The sequence below is a fragment of the Crocuta crocuta genome, unplaced genomic scaffold (assembly GCF_008692635.1).
Source record: "Crocuta crocuta isolate KB4526 unplaced genomic scaffold, BGI_CrCroc_1.0 scaffold218, whole genome shotgun sequence".
Lineage (NCBI taxonomy): Eukaryota > Metazoa > Chordata > Mammalia > Carnivora > Hyaenidae > Crocuta > Crocuta crocuta.
This window is the reverse complement of record NW_027533170.1, coordinates 1,936,172-1,960,665: the sequence shown is the minus strand read 5'-3', so window position 1 is coordinate 1,960,665 and position 24,494 is coordinate 1,936,172. Positions and strand designations below refer to the sequence as shown.

The window sequence follows — 24,494 nt, the reverse complement described above, 5'->3', positions numbered from 1 at the left end:
ATTGAATTTACTGGTATATATTATTTAACTTTTTGTTTTTACTTTTGTGTATTATTTTGATTTTCTAAACAAGTTTTAAATATACCCACATAGGGGACACCTGGGTGGCTCAGTCGGTTAAGTGTCTGACTTTGGCTCAGGTCATGATCACACAGTTCGTGGGTTCGAGCCCTGCGTTGAGCTCTGTGCTGACGGCTAGCTCAGAGCCTGGGGCCTGCTTCAGATTCTGTATCTCCCCCTCTCTCTGACCCTCCCCTGATCACGCTGTCTCTCTCTCTCTCAGAAATAAATAAAATATTTAAAATATATATATATATACCAATATAGAATTGAGTTGTGTGTGTGTGTGTATCATATAGAAATATATACCGTATAGAAATTAAAGGCTTAAAGCAATTATTTTTCCTCCAATATATCTTTGTAATATTCAGGTACATTTTTTCATGTGAAATTAAAGCCAGCAGCAGTAATTGATATAGCAATACTTTGTATCATAAGTCATAAATGTTATTCCAAGTTGTACTTGTAAAGCTATGATATAATTTCAACTTAGATTTCTCTTCTTTTCTGTTTTTCAGGGCGACCTAATTATGTTGAAATACAGATTCATTACATGTTTTTTTTTAATCCTGTAGATTTCTGTGCCCACCTCTCTTCCACATCCCCTCTGCCAAAATGGGTCTCCTCTCAGTCATTCTTACAGTTGAATGTGACATTTTACTATAGAAGACAGATGTGGGTTATTTTTATTTTCTCTTTTTAGAACTTCCAGTTAGTTCACCACTTTGTCATGCGGTTCTGAAAACTCTTCAGTGTTGGGAACAAGTTCTTCTCCGAAGACTTGAAATCCACGGTGGGCCACCTCAAAACTATATCGCAAGTCATACCTCTGAAGAGAGTTTGTCTGCAGGTCCTGCAATTCTCCGCCATAAAGCTTTGCTGGAACCTACAAACACTCCTTTCAGGTAGGTTTTCCTATGGATACTGGTTTTAAATTTTTTTTTTTTTTTAAATGTTTTATTTATTTCTAGGAGAGAGACAGCATGAGTAGGGGAGGGTCAGAGAGAGGGAGTCACAGACTCTGAAACAGGCTCCAGGCTCTGAGCTGGCAGTCAGCACAGAGCCCGACGCGGGGCTCGAACCCACGAACCGTGAGATCATGACCTAAGCGAAAGTCGGACGCTTAACCAACTAAGCCACCCAGGCGCCCCTTAAATATTTTTTAATGTTTATTTATTTTTGAGAGAGAGAGAGAGAGAAGCACAAGTGGGGTGGGGACGGGCAGAGAGAGGGAGACACAGAATCTGAAGCACACTCCAGGCTCCAAGCTGTCAGCTCAGAGTCCGACGTGGGCCTCCATCCCACGAACTGCAAGATCATGACCTGAGCCAGAGTCAGATGCTTAATTGACTAAGCCACCCACGCGCTTCCTATGGATACTGTTTTTTAAGTCAGAGTTTTACTAAATCAGAATGCTATCAATTAGTAATTTTTAAAAAATGCTTAAGGCCTTCTGTGTCTAATTTGCAGTTCTTGGCTCATATCTGTGTCTTTGGTGTATATAGCAGGCCAGAGGTTAGCAAACATTTCCTACAAAGGCCCAGATAGTAAATATCTTAGATTTTACAGACCCTTGAATCCTTGTTGCAGCTATTAAACTGCCATTGTAGAGTGAAAGCAACCATAGACAATAAGTAAACATGGTCATGGCTGTGATCCAATAAACTTTATTTTTGAAAATGAAAGGCAGGCTGAATTTGACCCATGGGCCAGTTTTACTTCTGCTCACTCGGGAACAGTGGTCTTCAAAATATTTAGTTAGCAAACTGTTGTACTGTCCACGGGGAGATGAAGCGTTTGCACCAAAAGGTGAATCCATGCAGTGCTTGTTTCATCAATAAAGTCTTGCTACTACAAAATGTTAACGGAATTAAACAGTGTACTTAGAGGCTTAGTTACACAGTTGACTTACATTATTTCACAGGTTCTTAACCATAGTGAGGAGCAGTAACAGTTCTTGGACTGTTGTATGTTCACAGATACTTGGAGTAGCTCTGTCTCTAGATCTCTTCTAGGAAGCCTCATTATTTTGGTAGATCTTCTGATCATAGGGGTCAGAAACTGCAGCTTGAAGCCAAATCCACCCCTCCTGCATTGTAAACAAAATTTACTGGATCACAGCCACACCCTTTCATTTTAATATTATCTATGGTGCTTTCCTTCTTCAGTGACTGAGTCGAGCGGTTGAAAGACAGACCATGTAGCCCTAAAATCTTAACAGTCAGGTTCTTTAAGAAAAAGTTTGCAGACTGCTGCCTAGATGGTGTGATCTGATTCTAGTTTATTTATTATTATAAACATTCTTACAGCACCAAGGACATGTGGTCAAGTTAATCAGAGATCTCCAAAGTGTATAATTAAATATTCTGTCTCTGTAGATCTAAACACCATCTGGCACTGTCTGTGAAGAGACTTTGGCAGTACTTGGTGAAGCAGGAAGAAATTCAGGAAACGTTTATCAGAAATATATTCACAAAGAAAAGATGTCTGAATGAGGTATGTATAAGTTAAAACCTTTTTACTCTTTTATTACTGAAGTCTTGTATTATGTAACTATAAAGATTAAGTTGTATTTTATAACCCACTTTTATACCATAAACATATATTATGCAGTTAATAAATAGAAAAGGTAATTGAAAATGAGAGGGAATAGGTCACTATTTTCCTAAGTCAATTTTAAGTCATTCAGATGTATTTGGAACTTTTTTTTTCCCTAAAAAGTTTGTTTGAGTGAAGATTCTGTATCTTATTTGCTGTCTTTTAGTTGTCAAAGATTGCCATTTTAGGAAATAAAGTAGAAACTTCCCATGATTCTCATGTGATCGTTAAAAGAAGTTTATCTTAGAAGTTTAACTGAAACTACGTTTGTATACTGAGAACATTACAAATATGTACATTTTCTTTTTATTCTTTTGATTATGCTTCTTAATTTTATAAATACAATTTATGTGTATTATGGCTAATTATGCTTTGATATTACCATTATAATGATTCTTTTTCACTTTTAGTTCAGTGCTTTAAAAAGTTCTATATTGATGATATGGGGAATTTGCACCTGAATGTAAATTAACATATTGCTTCCTTTTCTGTGACAGTATTGCTATTAAAAAAAATACTGGGTAAACTCAGTAGTGGACTTAGTGATGGTACTAATTCCTTACGTCCTCATGGACTTAAGACCCGCAGCTGGTGTGCGGATTGTATTTTGAGAAGCACTGAACTAGTCTGAAAGCAAGCTTTTGTATGGTTTTTGAAGTGGGAGGGGAAAAAAAGAAGGTATTTCACTTTTATTTCATTTGTATGGTTTTTGAAGTAGAATGGCTTCTTTCTCCTGATTTTATTTTTTTATTTTTTTTTATTTGAGTATAGTCACCATCCAGTGTTAACATTATTTTCAGGTGGACAACATAGTAACCCAACATTTTTATACATTAGAATGGCTTTTTAATAGACAAGTTAGGAAAAAGCAAGATGGCATATGATAACCTTAATGAAAAACAGAAATATTACATAGATCTCATGGTCTCTCGGTTTAAGCACTATTTTATAAGAAGCAACTGCAGGTGCTATTATTTAGTATTAACCTGATTATGTAACTATATTTGAATTAGCCAAGCCAGGAAACAAAATACATAATTTTTTGTTAACTTAGAAAACTTCTAAAATGTGTACCTTAGGATAACATTGAAATCTAAACCAGAAATAGATAAAATAGATGTAATAAATAAAGGTATTTTTATTTAACCTTATGTAAGATGTATCTTAAATTTTTAGTATATGAATTACCATTAAACAGTTCAAGGAAATTTTTGGATAAGTAAAATTAAAAATAAATGTACTGAATCAGAGACTAATTAATTAGAATGTGTTTATTGATGAGGTAATGTTTCTGATTTTATTTCAAATATATCTTTGCCTAAAGTAATGTTTTACAAGTTAAAGCATTTTCATAATAGTGAATAAAACCCACCTGCTTTATCCAGTTCATACCTGCTTGCTGTGGAAAAAGTATGTTTGCTGTGCTTGTTATTCCTTGGGTTTCTCTGATGTACCTTGTAATATGAATATGAAAGTTGGCAGATCTGTTTCAAGTACAAAATCATTTTTTAACAAACATGGCCATATTTGATTAATATAGTTGTAAATATAAAAAACATTTCTCTACTGCTGATATAGTCAGTGTATTGGGGAAGTTAAATAATTCTCAAAACCAAGAACTGTTACACCGCTAGCTTGCCTAGTAGAATCAGGGAATAGAACCACTCAGGGAGGAGAGCAGCGTGACCAAGCCGGATACAGGAGGAAGGACAGCAGGTAGATGAGTGCAGCCACACCTTTTAAATTCGTTTGCTGTTTTATTTTGAGTTTTCTTCAGAGTTTGATAATACCTTAAGAAAATTTTAATTTTTGTGTTAGTAATCAAATGCATGCTTATGAATGTTGGACTGAAAAAAAGCTTTGTAAATATGAGTGAACTAAATATTTTCTCTGAATTTTAGGGGTTTTTTTTTCCCCTGCAAAATGAGTATAATATAGTATTATTTTTGCAATATTTTAACCAGTAGATCTTACTTACTTAAGAACTGGCATCATTAATGGTAGATATTAGAAATTAATTGCTACTGCATTATTGTTTTATTCTTCATGGTAATAGTTTTTAAAAATAGTGACATTTTGATAAAGGGAATATGAAAATGAAAAATTTGGAGGGTGAATCACAAATGGAATGGAATTAAATAAAATATTAACCTTATGGAGTTACTATAGTGTTTAATCTTTACAGGCAAGTTGATTAGCTTGTTTTTGCTATTAACAAAATTACTTTCTGTGTCTTTTTTAAATAAAATGATGATTATATTTAAATAGTCTGAGTCCAAGTCATTGTGACTTTTCATATGATTAGGAAAATGACAGGCTCTGTATTTTGGATGTGAGGATTTTGAGATGGTTTCTTTATTCCTTAATTGTTGTGAAAATGAAATTTTCTCCATCTAATATTAAGATCCTGGTGTATCCTCAGGTCTTTTCTTTTCCTGTATTGCTTTTTTAAAATAGAAGGTCTTTCCTATTTATACTTACTTGGAGTTTAAATACAGATGGCTGCAAATTGACTATATCTGAATGATTCCCAACCGGAGAAAAATACTTGACAGCTGTCATCTTTGTCCCCACTTTATATTTCTGTTTTATTTCATTTTCGGATTACCAAAGGTCTTGAACCAGTTCTTTCTTTAACAAATGCTAATATCCCCTTTATAGAAGGATGTGTGCCTCCAAGCAGTTTATTATTTCTAGCTAAACCAAGAGAAGGAGAGAATTAAAAGCCTAGAAATTAAATGTTTCCAGTCAAGAGGTTCTCCTGAGGAGCAAGGTACCATAATGGAGACACAGCATAGTAGTACATGTGAAAGACAGCAATCTGACTGTAGTTTTCAGGTGAGAGTACTGTGGCATCAATAGCTCTGAAATTTGTAATATTAAGAACTTGGGACTCAATTTTGCCTTAATGTCAACATTTCAAAATAAATTAGTTAAGATTTCTTGGGAGGGCACATAAAATTTATGGTAGTGGTTAATGAATTCTGAAGGATTCAGTTTTGCCCATCCCCTAACCATGCACCCCCACATGTGTTTCTTTTAAGATGTATGAACTTGAAAAATAATAACTCAGCCCTGTGTTGTTTTCTAGTAAATTTGGTTAAAAATATTATAAAAATATCCCCAGTATTTTGCGTGTTATATCTCGTCTTTACTCTTTGTCATGTGGTTATTCTTTCTTGACGAAGTCATTAGAGGACAACTGTGAAACCATCAAAAATTCTATGATGGAGGAGCCAAACATCAATAAGGTACAAAATACCATTCAACTGAAATGAGAAATTGCATTCTTTCACAAGAAAAACACATTGTTTTTGTTTGAGTTTTGAACTGGACATTGTTTCCAATGCAATTAAATTATTGTTCCCTCAGATTATTCTTGTTTGATTTCAACAGCTTCAATATGAAATCTTAAAAATTGTTTCTGTTTTTGTTCCTAAGAGAATGCAATTTTAAAGGGAGTTGAATGTAACCTGTTTTGGCTACAGATTTTTCTGAGTAAATGCAACTGAAGTTCTTAATAAGGTATAATTACAGTATCCATTATAGAATTATAGTAGTATTGTTCTGGTTTTGCAAGTGACATTTTGGAAGTTAACAGTATCTCCTGTGATGTTAATTCCTTAAAATATATCAGATACTATACGTGGCATTTATTGTGCTGGTAGGGATAGCACATAGCACATTGCCTTGTGTTCAGTAATTTCTCCTAACACTTGAGAACAAGAACAAGAATGGTAACAATTTGTATAATCATAAAATGCCTCCCAAATGTTCTATGATCATACGTTCAAATGTGAGTTTTATTAAATTGACATTTAACTCCTGTGTTTCTTACTCTGATTTTAAGACCATCTCAACAAAGTAATTTTTAGAGGAAAACTTTCTTGAAGATTTTTTTTAAGGTTACTAATTCGCACTGCTAATTCTTTCCTAAAGAAAATCTTGTGGTTAAAATAGGACAAATTATTCTATGTAATTAATAAAAGTAATTAAGTAATTAATTAATTAATTTTTTAATTAGCTGCCAAGTGTATATTATAACTCAAGCTTTGGCAAAATAAATATATTTAGTCCATCCTTTGAAAATGTCTCATGGCCCTTGATAATTTTGAAAGAATATAATTGAAACTTTTAATCAGTTAATGATAATTCCTTGCCTAAGTTATCATTAATTACTGGTCTGTACATTATCATGAAATCTTGTCCAAAGACTTTTTTTTGGCACTACTAACAAATATTTATAATCAGAATGTGGCATTTCTGGAGTCATCACACTACATTAAAAGATAGTCGTTCTGTGTGTTTAGTTAACATCAACCATTTTTGGCCAGGATTTTCCAAGCATCTGCTATAATTTTGTTTTAAATAGCTTTATCATGTATACCTGACTTAAAATAACTGCACATATTTATTAAAGTATAGTTTGATTAATATTGGCATATGTGTACACTGGTGAAGCCATCAATACAGCCAAGAAAATGAATATGGTCATTACTCCCAAAATTTTAATCTCTCTCTGACTCCTTTCTTTTCACCTCTGCCCTCTTCCTCTATAGGCAGCTACCAATCTGCTACTTCATATTATAGATTAGCTTGCGTTTTCTGGAATTTTATGTAAATGGAATCATACAATATATGTTTTTATTCCCCTAGCATAATTATTTTGAGATTACCCCATGTTGGGTATTTCATTAATTTATTCCTTTTTATTGCTAAGGTGTATTCGTTGTATAGCTGTACCATAATTTGTTTATTCTTTTATGTATGGATGAGCTCTTTCATTTCAGAAATAAGAATGCTCACAGTAGTCATATACAGGTCCCTGGGGTTGGGCATATACTTTAATTTCTCTTGTGCAAATGCTTAGGAGTAGAATGGCCAGATTTTATTGTAGGTGTGTGGTTAACTTTTTAAGAAACTACTCTAGCATTTTCCAAGATGATGGTACCATTTTATATTCCCAGCAGCAGTACATGGTATCTCAGTTGCTTTACCTCCTCACCAGTGCTTGATGTGGTCAGCCTTTTTATTAGCCATTTTAGTAGTTGTGCACTGGTTTTAATTTACTTTGACCATCAGGTGCTTATTTATCATTCATATAATTTTGTGGTTTAAGCGTCTTTTCAAATGTGTCTGTTTTTGATTGGGTTGTTTTCTTAATAGAGTTTTAACAGTTCTTTATATTTTTTAAGTAAGTCGTGTATCACATTTACAAATATTTTCTCCTACTCGCATGACTTTTTATTCTCTACAATTTCTTTTAAACTGAGAAGTTTTTAATTGATACATTGGACCTCATCAAAATTTGTCTTGCGTATGGATATTCTATTTCATGTCATCTCTAAGGAATCTTTGCCTAACCTAAAACTCACAAAGATTTTCTCCATCTCTGCTCTAGTTTTAATTTAACAATTAGTGAAGACTACTTCCATTACTATAGATTTCCATCTAAAAAATAAATCTAAAGCTCTGCCCTACAAGGAAATCATAATACAAAGGCAGTGTTTAAGTCCTACAAAAAAATTTTTTGAGTCATTTTTTTTAATATGGGTACAAAGTATAGATTGCAGTTACTTTTTTCCCCACCTGTGTATCAGTTGTTTGCCACTCTTTAATGAAAAGGTTATCTTTTCCTCCACTGAATTGCCTTTTCCTCCCTTTAAAAAACCACTTGACAGGGGTGCCTGGGTGGCTCAGTTGGTTAAGCATCTGACTTCTGCTCGGGTCATGAATTCATGGTTCATAAGTTCAAGCCCCACATCAGGCTCTTTGCTGACAGCTCAGAGCCTGGAGCCTGCTTCAGATTCTGTGTCTTCCTCTCTCTCTGTTCCTTCCCTGCTCGCTCTCTGGTTCGCGTACTTGTGCGCTCTCTCTCTCAAAAATAAAGATTAAAAAATTAAAAAACAGTTGACATATGTGTGTTATGAACTCTGTTTTGGACTATTGATCTGTTTCTCTTTATCTTAATCTCCCACTGTCTTACTGTACTGGCTAGAACTTTCCCCTATTGAACAGAAATGGTGAAAGCAGACATTTTTATCTTGTTCCTGATCTTGAGAAAAGCATTCCTTCTTTGTCCTTAAGTATGCTGTATTCTATAGGGCTATTATAGATACCCTTTATAAGATTCAGAAGGTTTCTTCTGTTCCTAACTTGTTAATCTGTAATAGTTGCTGGATTTTGCCACCTGCCTTTTTTGTTGTTACTGTTACTATTGAGATGTTCATATGGTTTTTCTTATTTTACTCTGTAAATATGACTAAATAGGTTGATGGATTTGTTTGATGTTAAACGAACCTTCCATGCTCTGGCTAAGTTTCATTTGGTCATGATGTGTTTATCTTTTTATATATTGGTATATTTGTTAAAAAGTTTTCTTAAGATTTTTGCATTTATGTTAATGAATATAACATTAGTTTCCCTATAATGTTTTGGGGTTCTTTTTTTGGTTTTAAACTAAAGCTAGACTCATAGAATGTGTTGGGAAATATTCCCTTTAATTCTTTGGAAAAAAATTTATGTAGAATTAGTATTATTTCTTACTTAAGTGTTTGGTAGAATTCACCAGAGAAACTTGGAGTTTTTTTACCTACAAATTCATTTTCTTTAACATATAGGGCAAGTCAGGTTATTTATTTCTTCTTGAATGAGCTTAGTAGTCCATGTCTTTAAAGAAATTTATCTGCTTCATTTTGGGTGTCAAATTTAGTGGTTTAAAGTTATTCATAATATTCCCCTATTCTTTTAATATACAAGAAAATTTCTGGTGATGTCACCTCATTTCTCTGCTAGTTTTGAAAACAAAATTATTTCATCTTGAATATTTTTATTTCCTAATATATAGGGTATTTATGTTCTTCCATATTCACTTGCCAGCTTCCCATCTCCTTCCAGTATGCCTTTGATATTCTTTAGATCTCATTTTACTTTGCTTCATTGAATTATATCATTAGAGCAGTGCTGAAGTGCAAGTGCCCTGCTTTACACTGTAGAAGGTGATAGTAACTGAAAATCACTAATGAGACCTATAGCTCTGTCGTGGGACTTTAAGCTCTGTACATCCTTGAAGCATCATTTACTCTAATATATAAAATTAGGGTTGATAATTTTAAACATGCTCACTGCTCTAGTTAAAATAGTAGTGAAGCCCTCAACCCTGAAGTTAATGTTCCTTCTTCAGTTCTTAAAGGAAGCTCTGTGGAACCCAAACATTTTTTTTACATAATTTCCTGTATAAAATTTTTTCTTTTTTAAAATTGTGGTAAAATATACATGTAAAATTTACCATTTTATTTGTTTGAAGTGTACAGTTGTGTAGCATTAAGTACATTCACTTTGTTTGCAACTGTCACCATCAAACATCTCCATAACTTGTTTGTATTTCCAAACTGAAGCAGTAGCTCTCCACTTTCTCCGTCCTACTTGGCCCAGCCCCAGCCAACTACTGTTCTTTCTCTTTTTGGTCTCTATGAGTTTTACTATCCTGGGTATTTGTGTAAGTGGAATCATAGAGTATCTACCATTTTGTGACTAGCTGATTTGACTTAGCATAACACCTCCACCCTTCATCCATGTTGTAGTGTGTATCAGAATCTCCTCCTGGTGTAAGACTAAATAGCATTCAGTTGTGTATATGTCACAGATTTTGTTTATCCAGTCATCTTTCAATGGACATTTGGGTTGTTTTCATCTTTTGGCTGTCGTGAGTAATGCTGTTGTGAACATTTATATATATAGATATCTGTTTAAGTCTCTGCTTTCATTTTCTTCTGGACATATAGCCAGAATTGGAATTGCTGTAATATATGGTAATTCTGTCTTTTTTGATTTGCATAGTCTATTAAAATCTTTTAGTACCAATATTTGGATTTTTTTCTTCTCATATCCAACCCAATCAGATTTTATTTTATTTATTTATTTATTTTTAAATTTACATCCAAGGTAGTTAGCATATAGTGCAGCAATGATTTCAGGAGTAGATTTCTTAATGCCCCTTACTCATATAGCCCATCCCCCTTCTGTTAACCCCCCCAGCAAACCTCTTTTGGTTCTTTATATTTAAGAGTCTCTTATATTTTGTCCCCTTCCCTCTTTTTATATTATTTTTGTTTTCCTTCCTTTATGTTCATCTGTTTTGTATCTTAAAATCCTCATATGATATTTGTCTTTCTCTAATTTCACATAGCATAGTACCCTCTAGTTCCATCCACATAATTGCAAATGGCAAGGTATAATTCATTTTGATTGCAGAGTAATACTCCATTGTATATATACCACATCTTCTTTATCCATTCATCTGTCAGTGGACATTTACAGCCCAGTCAGATTTTAAACCATGGCCTGAAACCTTTCATTAAGGTTTACATTAAACTTAAATTAAGTTTTACATTAAGACCATATTCATTGTGATTTTTTTACTGTGATTTTATATTGTATGGCCTTTAGCAAATTAAATTATGTTCATAGCTCATGGAAGTTCTGTTTTTCTTAGCTGACCTTATCATGTTTCCACTTCCTTTCCCACCTTAGATTTCATGATCCATCATTATGAAAAATCCTCAATCCTTTATTCTTTATTCTCTCTATGGTGTATTTACCTGGAAAATTCCCAAACCTGTTTACATGCAACTTTCTGTCTATTCTGTGCCTTTGTAACCAAATATGAGTTCACTCCTTGGTGACTTATAAACTACATCAGGTTGAGTTGTCACACAAAGAAAACTATTAGCAGCAAATAAGGAGATTATGGGTAATGGCTTCCAAAGCCATGACTCCCGGCGCAAAAGTGAATGGGTTCCTTTTATTTGGGATTAGGATGAATATTTAGACAGGGAAGCCTCGTCTCCTGTGTAGAGACAGGCATAAGGTCACACATGTAAGGAAATGTGCCTGTACGCACACTGTATGTTGTGTAAATGAGGCTGTGCTCCTCCTTTGGCAGAGATTTTAGTATTCTAATGAGGGAAAGGTAGTGATAGGTCATTCTAGAGGTCACACTGTGGTCCATCTGTGTAGTCTGGAGTCAGGGGTTAAGTTCAGACTGACCTGCCAGTCTTGTCAGCGGTTGCTATTGCCAGAGGGGCGGTTTTGCCTTCTGTTTGCCTGAATTAAGAGATAAGCTAGGGGGCACCTGGGTGGCTCAGTCGGTTAAGCCTCTGACTTCAGCTCAGGTCATGATCTCACTGTTCGTGGGTTCGAGCCCCGCATTGGCCTCTGTGCTGACAGCTCAGAGCCTGGAGCCTGTTTTGGATTCTGTGTCTCCCTCTGTATCTGCCCCTCTTCTGCTCATGCTCTCTCTCTCAAAAATAAACAAACATTAAAAATTTAAAAAGAGAGAGAGAGAGAGAAGCTAGAAAGAAGAGCTTAAGGAGAAAATTTGGGACAAAGGTCAGTGAATACAGCAGGCGGATAGTAAAGGTCAAATCTTGGGGACTAGGGGTGACACCTTCACCCAAAGAGGTGAACAGGGATGAAGAAAAAGCATAAACAGTGGGGGGTTGCCTTACTTAAAATTTATAGCCATAGTTCCCAAATTAAATTACCCAACACTCAAAATCAATTACTCTAGTACTTGTTTTCTTTTGTTTTACATTCTCCCCACTTTTACTCTTTTTCCTAAAGCTTCCAGTATTCCTTGGCTATTTCCCACCAATAATGACCTTGTTCTGCCATCAAAATAAATGCAGTCAGGGGGACGTAAACTAATATTCCCACCACCAAATCTTACTTCTGATCTATATACAGATATTTTGTTCTGCCTTCTCTTACAGTAGATAGACTGTCACTCTTTTGTCCAAGACCATATCTTCCATTTCTGCACTGATCCTATCTGCTCTTACCTACCCGAGGACTTCACTTCAGCACTTACCCCTCCTCCCCCACCCATCTTCCATGATAAGTATTTGCCTCTCTCTTAAAGTATTCTCTACATAAGCAGATATATTTCATTGTCTTTCTTTCATGTGAAAACCAAAAAAAATCTACCTGTGAATCTGTCTACTACTCCACTTCTCTAATCCCTTATGTAGGAAAATTTATTTCTAGAATTGCCTATAAAGTCATTATAGAAGACTTAAAGAGTAATGTTGCAGACACTCCCTGGAGGAACCACCCAGTTGAAGAAATAAAACATTATCAATTCATTTGAGTGCCTCTGTTAATCTTCCCCAGTGGATTTACCTCCCTGTTAACCATGTGTCTCTCTAATCTAGGTAAGTGTTATCTCCAGCCTACTCTGCTGAGGTTTTACTAGTCAAAGTTACCCTTGACTCCCACTACTGAATTCAGTAGTTAGTTCTGTCTTTTTAGTTCACTCTTTTAGTATCTTTTGATACTGGTGAACACATCCACCTTTTTGAAACTCTTGCTTCACTTGTTTTCTATGGTATCATATTTGATTATTTAGTATTCATACTTGGAGAATGTTCTGTCAGTTTATTTTGTCAATATTACTCTTTTTTAAAACTACTTCCATTTTGAACGGACCTTTTCCCCCTTTCTTGAAACAATTGGGTATATTAGGACTAAGTTCTGTAACATTTTCTATTCCCTGTTTTTACTTTCTTTTTGGTTTATCTCATGGTTTAAATATCATCCATAGGCTGATAACTCTTTAATCTCTCTAGCCCATTCATTTCCTGAATTTTGGACTTCACTTCTTAATCTAATAGCTACTTCATGCTGAATGTCAAAACAAGAATTTTCTACTCATCTTAATCTAAACACTACTTTTCCTTCACTTTTGTCTCATTAAGTGGTACCTTCAATTTTTAGATCTGAAAACTAGGAATTATCCTTGCTCTTTTTTTTTTTTTTTAACTCTTACCCTAATTTCAGTCCATTAGCAAAATTTCTCCTAATTCCAACCACTTATCACTACCACCATTGCTACTACCCTAATTAAACCCACCTTTACCTCTTGAGCACTAAAGTAGCCTGTTGACTGTTTCCCTGGTAGCCATTCTCGAACCCTTTATACTTCACCTCACAACATCCAGAATTATCTAAGCCCTGCACTGTCTTTCTAGCTCCAAAATAAAATCTGAACTCTTCATTTTGGCTTTTAAGACTCTTTGCAAGCTGAATCCTGCCTGGTCTTCAAGCTGAATCCTGCCTGATCTTCAATCTGATCTCCTAGCACTTGTCATTGTTCTCAAAATTAAATACACAGAAGCTTTTGAGATGGTAAATACCATTCCTTCCCTCTCGCTCCACTTGATTCTAAAGCAGGTGATCTTGGGACCACAATATTAAGAAATAATGTTTTATTAAATCTAGATTTGGGGAGGACAGGCATGCATTTTCACTTTGAAGAAGGTTTTTAAGTTTATGTCTACAGGAGCCTTTTTCCCCATCAGGGTAAAGTTTGAAAGAGCTGTGCAGGTAAAACTAGTGTTTCCCTCACCCACCCTTTTAGCAGGAAGTAACATCCTCCTTACTGCCTGCAAGCATCATTTGTCTTTCTTTACAATTTCTTCAAAATCTAGTAGTAGACACTTAGTATACTTTAGATACAAGATACCATAGATAGGTGACTAAGTTGGGATTTTGTCATAAAATTACAGAATTTGAGGTAAGAGTTTTCTTAGAAGAGTTGACCCTGAAATCAACCAAAATTTTGGCAAACACTGAAAATCTTTGGTTTATTATCACATTGCATTTTAGATTTGGATATGTTTGGCATCATTACATCTAGTGAATAGGAGTTTAGTTTGCATAAGATTATTTGGGTTTTTATCTTATTCGTCTCAACTTTGCAATTCAACAGTCTTTCTTATTTGCCATTTTAAAAAATACTGCTAACTCAGTTCTGTTGGTCAAACAGTGGATGGGCATTGGTGATGTTTTTATCTAAAGTTTGCAGGAATTAAATTTGTTATATTCTTATTTCAAATTACTAACATCTGGACTTAAGACGTTCTTATAGTTAAATGACATTAAATGGTGAGTTGTGAACCATATTATACTAATTCAGTTTAAAGAGTGAAGGTTAGGGATATAAAATAAGATGGAACAATATCCTGTGTTAACATTTTTAATTCTTAATAATTGCTTTTCTTTTTTACCTCTGTTTGTTTTAGTAAATATTGATTTTATGAGTTCAAAGACCTTGTATATACCTTCTTTGGAGTAAGCTAAAGGTCAGAAGTTTCCCTCATTTAAAGTACATTGAATTCTAGTTTATTCAGCTATTAAAATGACTACTGACCTGGAGTAATTACTATGCCTTTCAGAGTTTCAGGTTGTTTGTCTGTTTGTTTGTTTTTATAAATTAAAAGCTGTTTAACACCTGTAGTCAGTAAACTGGCCATATTTGACCAGTTCTTCATAATAGGCAGTAAATTAAGAATAAGAATGGTCCTTAGATTTTTAAAAGGTTGTTTGAAAAAATGAAAAGATTAATAATATGCAACAGTGAGTCTCGATGGTGTGCAAAACCTAAAAATATTTATTTTCTGACCTAATACTTATTAAATATTATCAAAGGATTATAATACTAAGAAATAGAGTAAACAACTCTTATTTTAATAATTAGAATGTCTTGATCCTTTAAAGTTAATTCATTGCAGTTAATTTACTGGGAACATAAGCAATTAATGAAGTTGTATTTTGTATTAACTGCCTCTTTATATGTGAAAAGGCAGGCTTGAAAAAGTTTAAATTTCCCTGGTCACAAGAGTTTTATTTTAGGGATGATTAGCATGTAAAACAATACCTTTGGATATGAGATATGTTAAAAGTTTCTTTAATAATTTATGCTAGTATTAAATGACAGATTGGCATATATTATTTTTTCTGTGATTAAAATCACTATATTCTTATGTTTTATTTCCTTCCATTTAGATAGAAGCAGACTTGGGATATCCTGGAGGTAAAGCAAGGATTATTCACAAGGAATCTGATATCATTACTGCCTTTGCTGTTAATAAAGTAAGTACATAGACTTTATTTCTTTGATTATTAAGTTTTGTCAGTTTTTTTAGTATTAGTATTTTTCTAATACTAATGTCCTGTTTTGTCAGTTTATTTAGTATTAGTATTTTTCTCTCTGAAAGCTACCTCCATTGCCTAAATTGCAATCTGAATAAATTATTTTATTTTATAAAATGATTATATTGTTTGATAATTATATATTGCATATGTAGCACATAAAATAATGTTTGATTACTATACAGAGAGAATCTCAAGTATTTATATATGCAATAGCCTTGAGAACTTTATAACACATTATAGCATTTAATCCAAAGAAAAGATTTTCCTTATATGAATATGTTGAATGTGATTATTAATATTAGTTCAAATTTAAGCTTCTATATGATTTACGGAAATTCTCCTTCTTTGACTTACAGCTGTAGTAGCTGCCTAACTAGTGTTTCCTTTACATTCCTTAGTCTTCTACTCAACATCTTCCTTAAATCTGTCTGTAAGCTACTTACAGAAGAGGTATAACCTTAGATATACAGTAATCAAAGGTCAAAACTTACTTTAATCATTTTCTTCTTCTGTCTTCCCTAAATGCCTTACTGTACAATTTTATTTATACACACACACACACACACACACACACATACACACACACATCAATATATATATCTAATTATGTATATCTTCTTTTTCAAGTATTCCTAATTTTAAAATAATTTTTAAGTATTATTTAGGTAACTATTCTGTGGCATTACCCATTCATTATTCATTTCGCCAGTTGTTTCTCCATCCTATTCTGACTTTCTTTTTTTTTTATCCTAGATAGTTCCTTTGTTATTCTGTCCTCATCTTTCCCTGTGTCCTTCGTCTCATCTCCCTCTTATACACACCCCGGAACAGTGACTGGTTCTATTGAAGATAGGCAAGTTTGGAATCAGCCCCTTAGTAGGCAGTTCTCATGTTCTAATATCTATGTGTATATATATATGTCAGATACAAATACAAAATTATTGTCTATACCCAACAAGTATCTTCCTTCCTCTGAAGAAAATATGGTTTTAAATATTCTTTGCTATAAAACAAATTAGCTTCTTTTTATTTTCTTTTTTGAATGTATATAAATAACAAGTAATGAATAATCAGTCATTCAAATATATAAAATCCTTTGCTCGCTGTGTATGAAGAGTGTACCTGTTTAATTTTTATTTCTCCAGATTCATTATTGTTTTACATCCTTGCTAAATTTGTAGTTAAGAAACAGTACTTTTTTTNTCCTCCATGCCCATCTCCCCCCTTCCCCTCCCCTCCCCACACCCATCAGTCCTCTGTTTGTTCTCAGTATTCAAGAGTCTTTCATGGTTTGCCTCTCTCCCTCTCCCCCACTATTTCCCCCCTTCTTCTCCCCATTGGTCCTCTGTTAATTTCCTCCTAATCCTCCTATACGTGCAAACATATGGTATTTGTCCTTCTCTGAAGAAACAGTACGTTTTGCTTTAAATTGCATTATTTTAAAATGTTGATTAGATTGAACTTTTTCCCATTTCCCATTTGGATTATCTGTGTCAAGAACTGAGAGAGGTCTGAGATTTTCCCCTGCATTCAAGCCAGCAAGTTAGCTTTCTCAGTATAATGGGTGCTGTAAGAAGACACAGGATTCCTGGACCAGAAACCATTGCAGTTTATTACTAATAGCAGAAGCAGTATCCACATTAGCATTTATGCTCTGGTTCCCTGTGTTAAAATTACCACACAGCGGCAAGGAAAAGGTCAAATGCTAACTGCACTCAGAGTGGGTTGCATTATAGGAAAGGAACACTGAGTTTAGGAAACTTCAGTCTTTCTAATGGACATTAAGTATACCTGCCCTTTGATCTGGAGGGAGAGACCATAGGTTTGTAGCCATCCTGCAGAACAAACACGGTTGGTAAGTCACTCAGAAGACATGCAGAAATAGAGATGCCCGTGGAGAATTATTTATCCATTTAAGTCTGGGGTATTCAATTTTTCATTTAGTTTGTATAAGCATTTTACATAATGGAAATATTAATCCTGTTTTCTCTTTGCTGTCATTATCCTTTCATTCTCTATTTTAGAGGTATAAATTTTCAGTTCATAGATACTTAAATTTTTATGTCGTTTAATCTCACCAGCTTTTAATTTATGATATATTCTGGCATACTTCCTCCACTCTTTTTCTACCCCTGCACTTTTTCTTTGTGATCATTTCTCACATTCTGTTTTTATTGTCTAAGACTGATAAGCTTTAGGTGAAAATGATACAATCTTATTTGAATGATGCACCATTATTTCTTTAGTTTGATGTTCCTTATCTCCCTCACCTTTTTCTACCTTCTAGAGCTCTGTTCTTCAACAACAACTTCATGTTTCTGAACTGTGTAAAAACCTTAGGGACATTGTACCATACCAGCACACTCGAGAGACCGTGCTGGGAGAAGAAATAAAGTAGTATATGCCTTACCATTTAGAGGAGGCTTTCTGTTAGGTTCTCTTAAGTTCTTTGAACATACCTCCAAGATCAAGCTGATCATTATTACACTCAAGATTTAATTATTAAAATTAATTTTAAATATTCATTGGTGAAAAGGCTGTCTTTTCTGTATCTTAAAGTTATCATTTCTAGGGGCTATTTTATAGTTTCCATTTTCAGAAATAGCTCATATGCATGTTATGCTGCTTTTTTATTTAAAACTTACCATATGATTTGTTTTTCAGGCAAATAGAAACTGCATAGCAATTGCTTCAAGCCATGATGTTCAAGAACTGGATGTTTCTGGAATTCTGGCTACACAGATCTATACTTGGGTAGATGATGATACTGAAATGGAGAACAAAGGGTACTTTTATACTTTGTTTTTATTCAGTAACATTGTGTTAAAAATCATGATATCCGCAGAACTGTAGCTTTCAAGAGACATTTAGAGGAATATTTCTAGATTATAAATATAGTGGATACCAATATGCAAAAGCGTGAAGACGGGGTGGCAGGAGCTTTAAAGAAAGGAATTGAAAGTTAGAAGAGTATAAAGTGACAGGATCTGAAATTGCTCCTGTATGAAGTTACTGTCTCTGAGTTGGGAGTTAAGAGCTGAAGAAAATTAATTTTAAAGGGAAATAGTACATTATTCATTAGAACTTTCAGATATAACAGAAGAAATGAAGAACCAGTAGGTTGCTTTCATTCCACTTGACATTCTTTTGTAGATCAGAAGATTTCTTGGTTATACATGCTCGGGATGATTTAACAGCTGTGCAAGGTACAACCCCATACACACACAGCAACCCCGGCACTCCAATCAATATGCCGTGGCTCGGAAGTACGCAGACCGGTCGAGGAGCCTCTGTGGTACGTCTAGTTAAAAATATGGTGTCTAAATGCCCTTTTTTCCCCTCTAGCCTAATAGAGAAAGGATGATCTAAACATATTTTTGAGAAATTCATAACTTTTTAGTTAGTCATACTTGCTGGAAATTATAAATTTGGATTATGAAGAACAATGCGTTTCCATTTGAAAAAGATAACAAAATTATTTTCAATAAGCAAGTTAAAATACAAAGAGCTGTATGTTAAGTAATGATTATTTGAAACTTCTTGGTACAAGTCAGGCCTCAGCTCTGACTTGTGGGTCAGATCCTGCTCTGGTCTGTGGGTCAAATCCTGCTCGCCAGCTGGTTTTGTACAGACAGCCGGCTTACAGGTGGTGTTCATGTTTTCAGCGCTACAGGAAGAGTCTAAAGAGTGGTATTTTGTGACACATGAAAATTATATGAAATGCAGATTTCATTTTATATAAGTAAAGTTTTAATGGAACATAGACACAGTCATTTGTTTATATTTTGTCTCAGGATCTTCTTGAGCCCTGATGAAGATGTGATCCATGTTTATGCCTCTGAGATTCTTTTATTAATACTTTTTTTTTTAATTTTTTTTTAATGTTTTTTATTTATTTCAAGGAGAGAGAGAAAGACAGCGTGAGCAGGGGAGGGTCAGAGAGAGAGGGAGTGACAGACTCTGAAACAGGCTCCAGGCTCTGAGCTGGCAGTCAGCACAGAGCCCGATGCGGGGCTCGAACCCACGAACCGCGAGATCATGACCTAAGCGAAAGTCGGACGCTTAACCGACTAAGCCACCCAGGCGCCCCTCTTTTATTAATACTTAATGATACTCAGAATCAGAGAAACCCGGCAGTAGTAATTCTTTCAGTGGCTTTCTGGTGATGAGGTTATTTTAAGTTTCCTAATTCCTACAGAATTCTTTCCTTGGCCTCCCCCACCAAATTTTTTTTACTAAGGGTAATTATTTAAGTAAAGTCTTAATATTCTTTAATAATACGTGATAGTATTTTATATTAATGTAGTTCTATTACTCAAATAACCTTATTTTTTGTCACATAACCCTTTTATTATTCGAGGTATCTCTTGAGATGACTGTTACAACCACCACTTACATTTTTCAGATGAAGTTTGAGATCCAAAAAGGTCTAGTGATTTAACTTAGGTTATTATGTCAAATTTGTGGTAGACCTTCTTATATTAAAGTCCTCCATACCTTTTAGCTCATGGATTTCAGTAGGAATGTTTTAAGTATTGACGAAGTTGAAAAGCAATATAATAATTATTCAAATGAAATCATTTGGTCATTTACAGTTAATTTTTTTCCAACTCACAGATATATTAAAATTCATTTCTAAAACCTACTGCTATTATCATCTTTCAAAGGGAAACTTAAACAGATATCTTGCTGGTCTCTGCTTCCACACTTTGTTCCCTCTGTTCTGTATATAATGACCAGAGTTGCTATTTCCTAAGCATCATTTAGATTATCACTCCAGTGTTTATTTTGTCTGTTTGACTGATTGATTGATTGATTGATTTTTAAGTAGGCTCCATCCCTGATGTGGGGCTTGAACTCACGACCCTGAGATTGAGAGTCAGGTGCTCTATCAATCCAGTGTTTAAAATTTTTAGATTTCCTGGTACAACTTTTAAAAAACGTGGCCTACTAACATGGCCCCTAAGGTCCTATGTGATTTGACCCGAGCCAGCTTCTGCAGCCTCATCTCTGTTCACTCCATCCTGGATTCATTTACTCTACTTACAGTGGCCTTTCTGTCTCTGGAAACATGAAGCTCATTTCCCTGTCACTGCTTTTGCCATGTTTTCTGATTCAGATGCTCTTTTTTCTTTTACCTTTCAGATCTCAACTCACATTCTTGGAGATTTCCTTTGCTTCCTTAGTGACAGCATCTGCCCCTCTCTCACCTTCCTGTAGTCACTCTGTATTATCCCACTTTATCATATTTATGACCTTTATCAGATCATTATTTAGTTTTCTTTTCTTTTTTTTTTTTGGTAATGTTTATTTATTTATTTTGAGAGACAGTGGGCAAACGGGAGGGCCAGAGAAAAGAGGAAGACAGAGAATCCCAAATAGGCTCCACTCTGTCAGTGCAGAGCACAGATGTGGGGCTCAAACCCCTGAACTGGGAGATCATGACCTGAGCCAACATCAAGACTCAGATGTTTAGGCCATTGAGCCACCCTGGCACCGCTTTCTTTAGATGTCTTTTTTAATGATGTAGGCTCTGTGGGAGATTACATTATGTCCCACTAGACACTGACGATCTCTAACCAAAATAGTGTTTAATATATAGTCAGTGCTCAGAAAATACTTGTTTATACTCCAAAGCATGATAATACAGAAATTTACTATTGTCATTCCTATGAGGACTGAATTTTCTTTCCATTTCCATCTTCCGAGGACACTTTTTAAATGGAGATCATTGTAATTTGTAAGCATAATTAGCTGAACTGGCCCCACTCCATCCTTAAAAAAAGACCCAGTGTAATAGGTTGTTTCTTATAAGGATCTTGTAATCTGTGTAACAATTTCTTTCCTTTATCATGTTCTGAATATGCTCTTAGAAACTCTTTAAACATCTGTGTATGTACTTTTTACTTACGGTTTTTTCTTTGCTGCTTTAGTCAGAAAAGAAAGAGAACAGGAATATTTAAGCATTTTTTAATTAAAAGGAACATGAAATTTCACCATGAAATTTACTAACTAAAAGAAACATTCAGGTTTTCTTTTTTGTGTGAAGAATTAATAAAATATTTTTTTGATTCTATTGATTTATTCAATTACAAATTCTAACCAAAAAGAATAGTTGTCATGACCCAACTTCTGCTGTGGGAATATAATTACAGCCATAAACACCTTTTGGTGTTTCTGTCCTTCAGCGCCTGTGCTGGCCTGCGGTCTTCCCTCCCTACCGATTCCCCTTCTTACTCACAACTGTAGTGTAATGGGCAGTTTAAACGTCACAGGAACAAATCTACTTGAGACTCACGCTACAAACCTAGGGTAACATAATTATACTTGTGGTGCTATACAAATAGGAATTGTTCTACTAATTAAAATTATCCCTTTCGTTTCACGTATTTATTTTATTCTTATTTGACAGGCTACTTAAATCATTCAAAGCATGATGTAAAAATGGATAACTAAACAGTTCCAAACTATCACTTAAAAATTTATACATTTTCTGTTTACCTCTCTTTTTTTCACATGCTTCTGCCTGTCTTTTTAACCTTAAACTATTCAGGATTATTCCAATAAATTTAATGGGATCAGAAAAGAATTGGCAAGAAAGGAGGTAAGAGTAAATTCTCAAGGTGAATTTGTTCTTAGAGCCTAGTCAATGATGCGGAAAATGTATGTATACTTAAATGTAAGAGAGCCGACCTATTAAATTTAATTTCTGTGAACCATGTTTAGTATTTTTAGCACCCAAAATGGTAGTTACGGAATCACATAAGGATAAATAAATAAATGTTATTTTAATTTCCTGTCACAGTTTGTATTTTTAATACTACTTTTTTTATCCTAACTATAGAAGAACAATTTTTTTTCTTAACAGATGATTAAGAAAGCCATTAATAATGTCAGAAGAATGACTTCTCATCCAACTCTTCCTTACTGTAAGTTGATAGTAATCAGCCAGTGTTCAAAGGAATTTAAATGAAGCTTTTAGCTTCAGTTGAAAGATAGTCAACTATTTTACTTTTCTTGTAGAGAATGTTTACTAGTAAATAAAATTTTCATTTCAAAATTAGATAAAAATAGAAAAAGAAATTTTCTGGAATTAATAGAAAAGGCTAACTTGATGCAGTAAACTTTTATCATTTTGATTGCCTATTTCTAAGTTAGCACATTTTATTTTTGAACATTTCTGGTTATTATTTAATAGGGTCCCTCCCATCTTTTATTACAATCTGAACGATATTATGGTCATTTATTGCTTCTTCGTAATCAGTTTGTATTCTGTTAATATTTTGTCAGTTTGCATTTTATCAGACACACTAATAGTAGGCATAGGAAATGGTTATTAGTAAGTTCTTACACTCTCAGGCAGGCTATATTATTTTTGGTTAATTATTTCAGTTACAGTAATAAGCACAGTGTGTGTTAATTAAGAGGTATTCATGTCCCTTCAATTAATAGCATATCAAAAAATTGTACCGCTTTTTTTTATGAGAGATACTCTGATAACATACAGTTAATAAATCCAGTGTCCTTTTCTTCTTCACTGTCGTATGTGCCACAGCACCTGTTTTCACAGTTATATTCCAGTAGCCAACAACAGCATTCAGGGGTTTATATTTAAGATGAAGAGAGTAACACAGTTGTTACTTATACTAAAAGTATAAAATAATGTAAAAATCAGTCTTTTTACTACATTGAATGCCACCTTACTACTGATAATTATACTTAACATAAATTGAACCATGAAAATATATGTTAGGCATATTTCTAAATGATTTATATGGTTTGTCTCATTTACTTCTAACAACTGTCCATCAACTTATATATTATTATTCCCCTTTTACAGGACAATATGAAATAAGCTCAGAGAGGTTAAATAAGGTTCCTAATATCACCAAATTAGTAAATGGCAAATAAAGAATTAATATTTATTTAGCTTGTTCATATTCCTCAGTGAAACATACAACATATACTTGAGATATCCAGTCAATTAGAATAAGTATTACAAGTGATATTTTTCTTTATCATGCATGATGTTCAAGACTTCCTATAATCTTTTTCCCCCCACAGAAAATGTATAAATTCAAACATTAATAGTACAACTGATAAGAATTGGCTCATTTGTACACCCAGGAATTTGTTAATTGGTTATTATGCAAAGTATTTATTAAAAGGCCGTTGAAACCTCTTTGAGATAATTACAAAAGGAATAAAATTCTTAACGGTCTGATTTAATTGCTTCTGCCAGATAGTGTAAGGATATGTTCTTAGTCAAGTCAAAGTCATCATAAAACTATCTGTTTTTAAGATTTAAAATATTCATTTGAAATTTCATAACAAAGATCAGTTCATGTAAATTGACTGTGATTCATTCATAGGTGTTTCTGTCATACAGGTTTTCACATTGGATTCACAAATAAACTTTCCAAAGATTCCTGCAGTAAGTTTGCCGTATTTGTCCTTCTTGCAGATCTGACAGGAGCTCAAGATGGAAGTGTCAGAATGTTTGAATGGGGCCATTCTCAACAAATAACCTGTTTTCGATCTGGTGGCAATTCAAGAGTTACAAGGATGAGATTTAACTATCAAGGAAATAAGGTAGCTTATAAAAATGTAAATGGGAATGTGGTTTGATTGTGTTGGAAGTTTATAAATGTTACTAGTCTGGGTTTCTGAAGAGAACAGCTCAGTGAACTTAAGATAAAATATTAATCCATATGAATTCTTTTGTATAAAATTCTTCTCTGAGAACACCTAATGTTGAGTTGGTTCTTCCTGGAACAACATATTGGGTGGTGTGTGTATGTGGGTGTATGTATGTATATATGTGTGTGTGTGTGTGTGTG

The 24,494-nt window shown here is 34.0% G+C and overlaps 1 protein-coding gene across 2 annotated transcripts in view; it reads left to right on the top strand.

Moving 5' to 3' along the window:
- The window catches only part of DMXL1 (Dmx like 1), a 127,959-nt gene that overhangs the window by 87,458 nt on the left and 16,007 nt on the right, over positions 1-24,494 (top strand). The window contains exons 32-39 of one of the 2 annotated variants that reach the window (XM_077746361.1): positions 764-965; positions 2,439-2,556; positions 5,847-5,909; positions 15,505-15,591; positions 18,319-18,440; positions 18,808-18,949; positions 22,523-22,583; positions 24,119-24,246. In XM_077746361.1, the coding sequence (XP_077602487.1) occupies positions 764-965; positions 2,439-2,556; positions 5,847-5,909; positions 15,505-15,591; positions 18,319-18,440; positions 18,808-18,949; positions 22,523-22,583; positions 24,119-24,246 (923 nt within the window). The remainder of the gene's footprint in view (positions 1-763; positions 966-2,438; positions 2,557-5,846; positions 5,910-15,504; positions 15,592-18,318; positions 18,441-18,807; positions 18,950-22,522; positions 22,584-24,118; positions 24,247-24,494) is intronic. The other variant, XM_077746362.1, reaches the window with a different exon arrangement.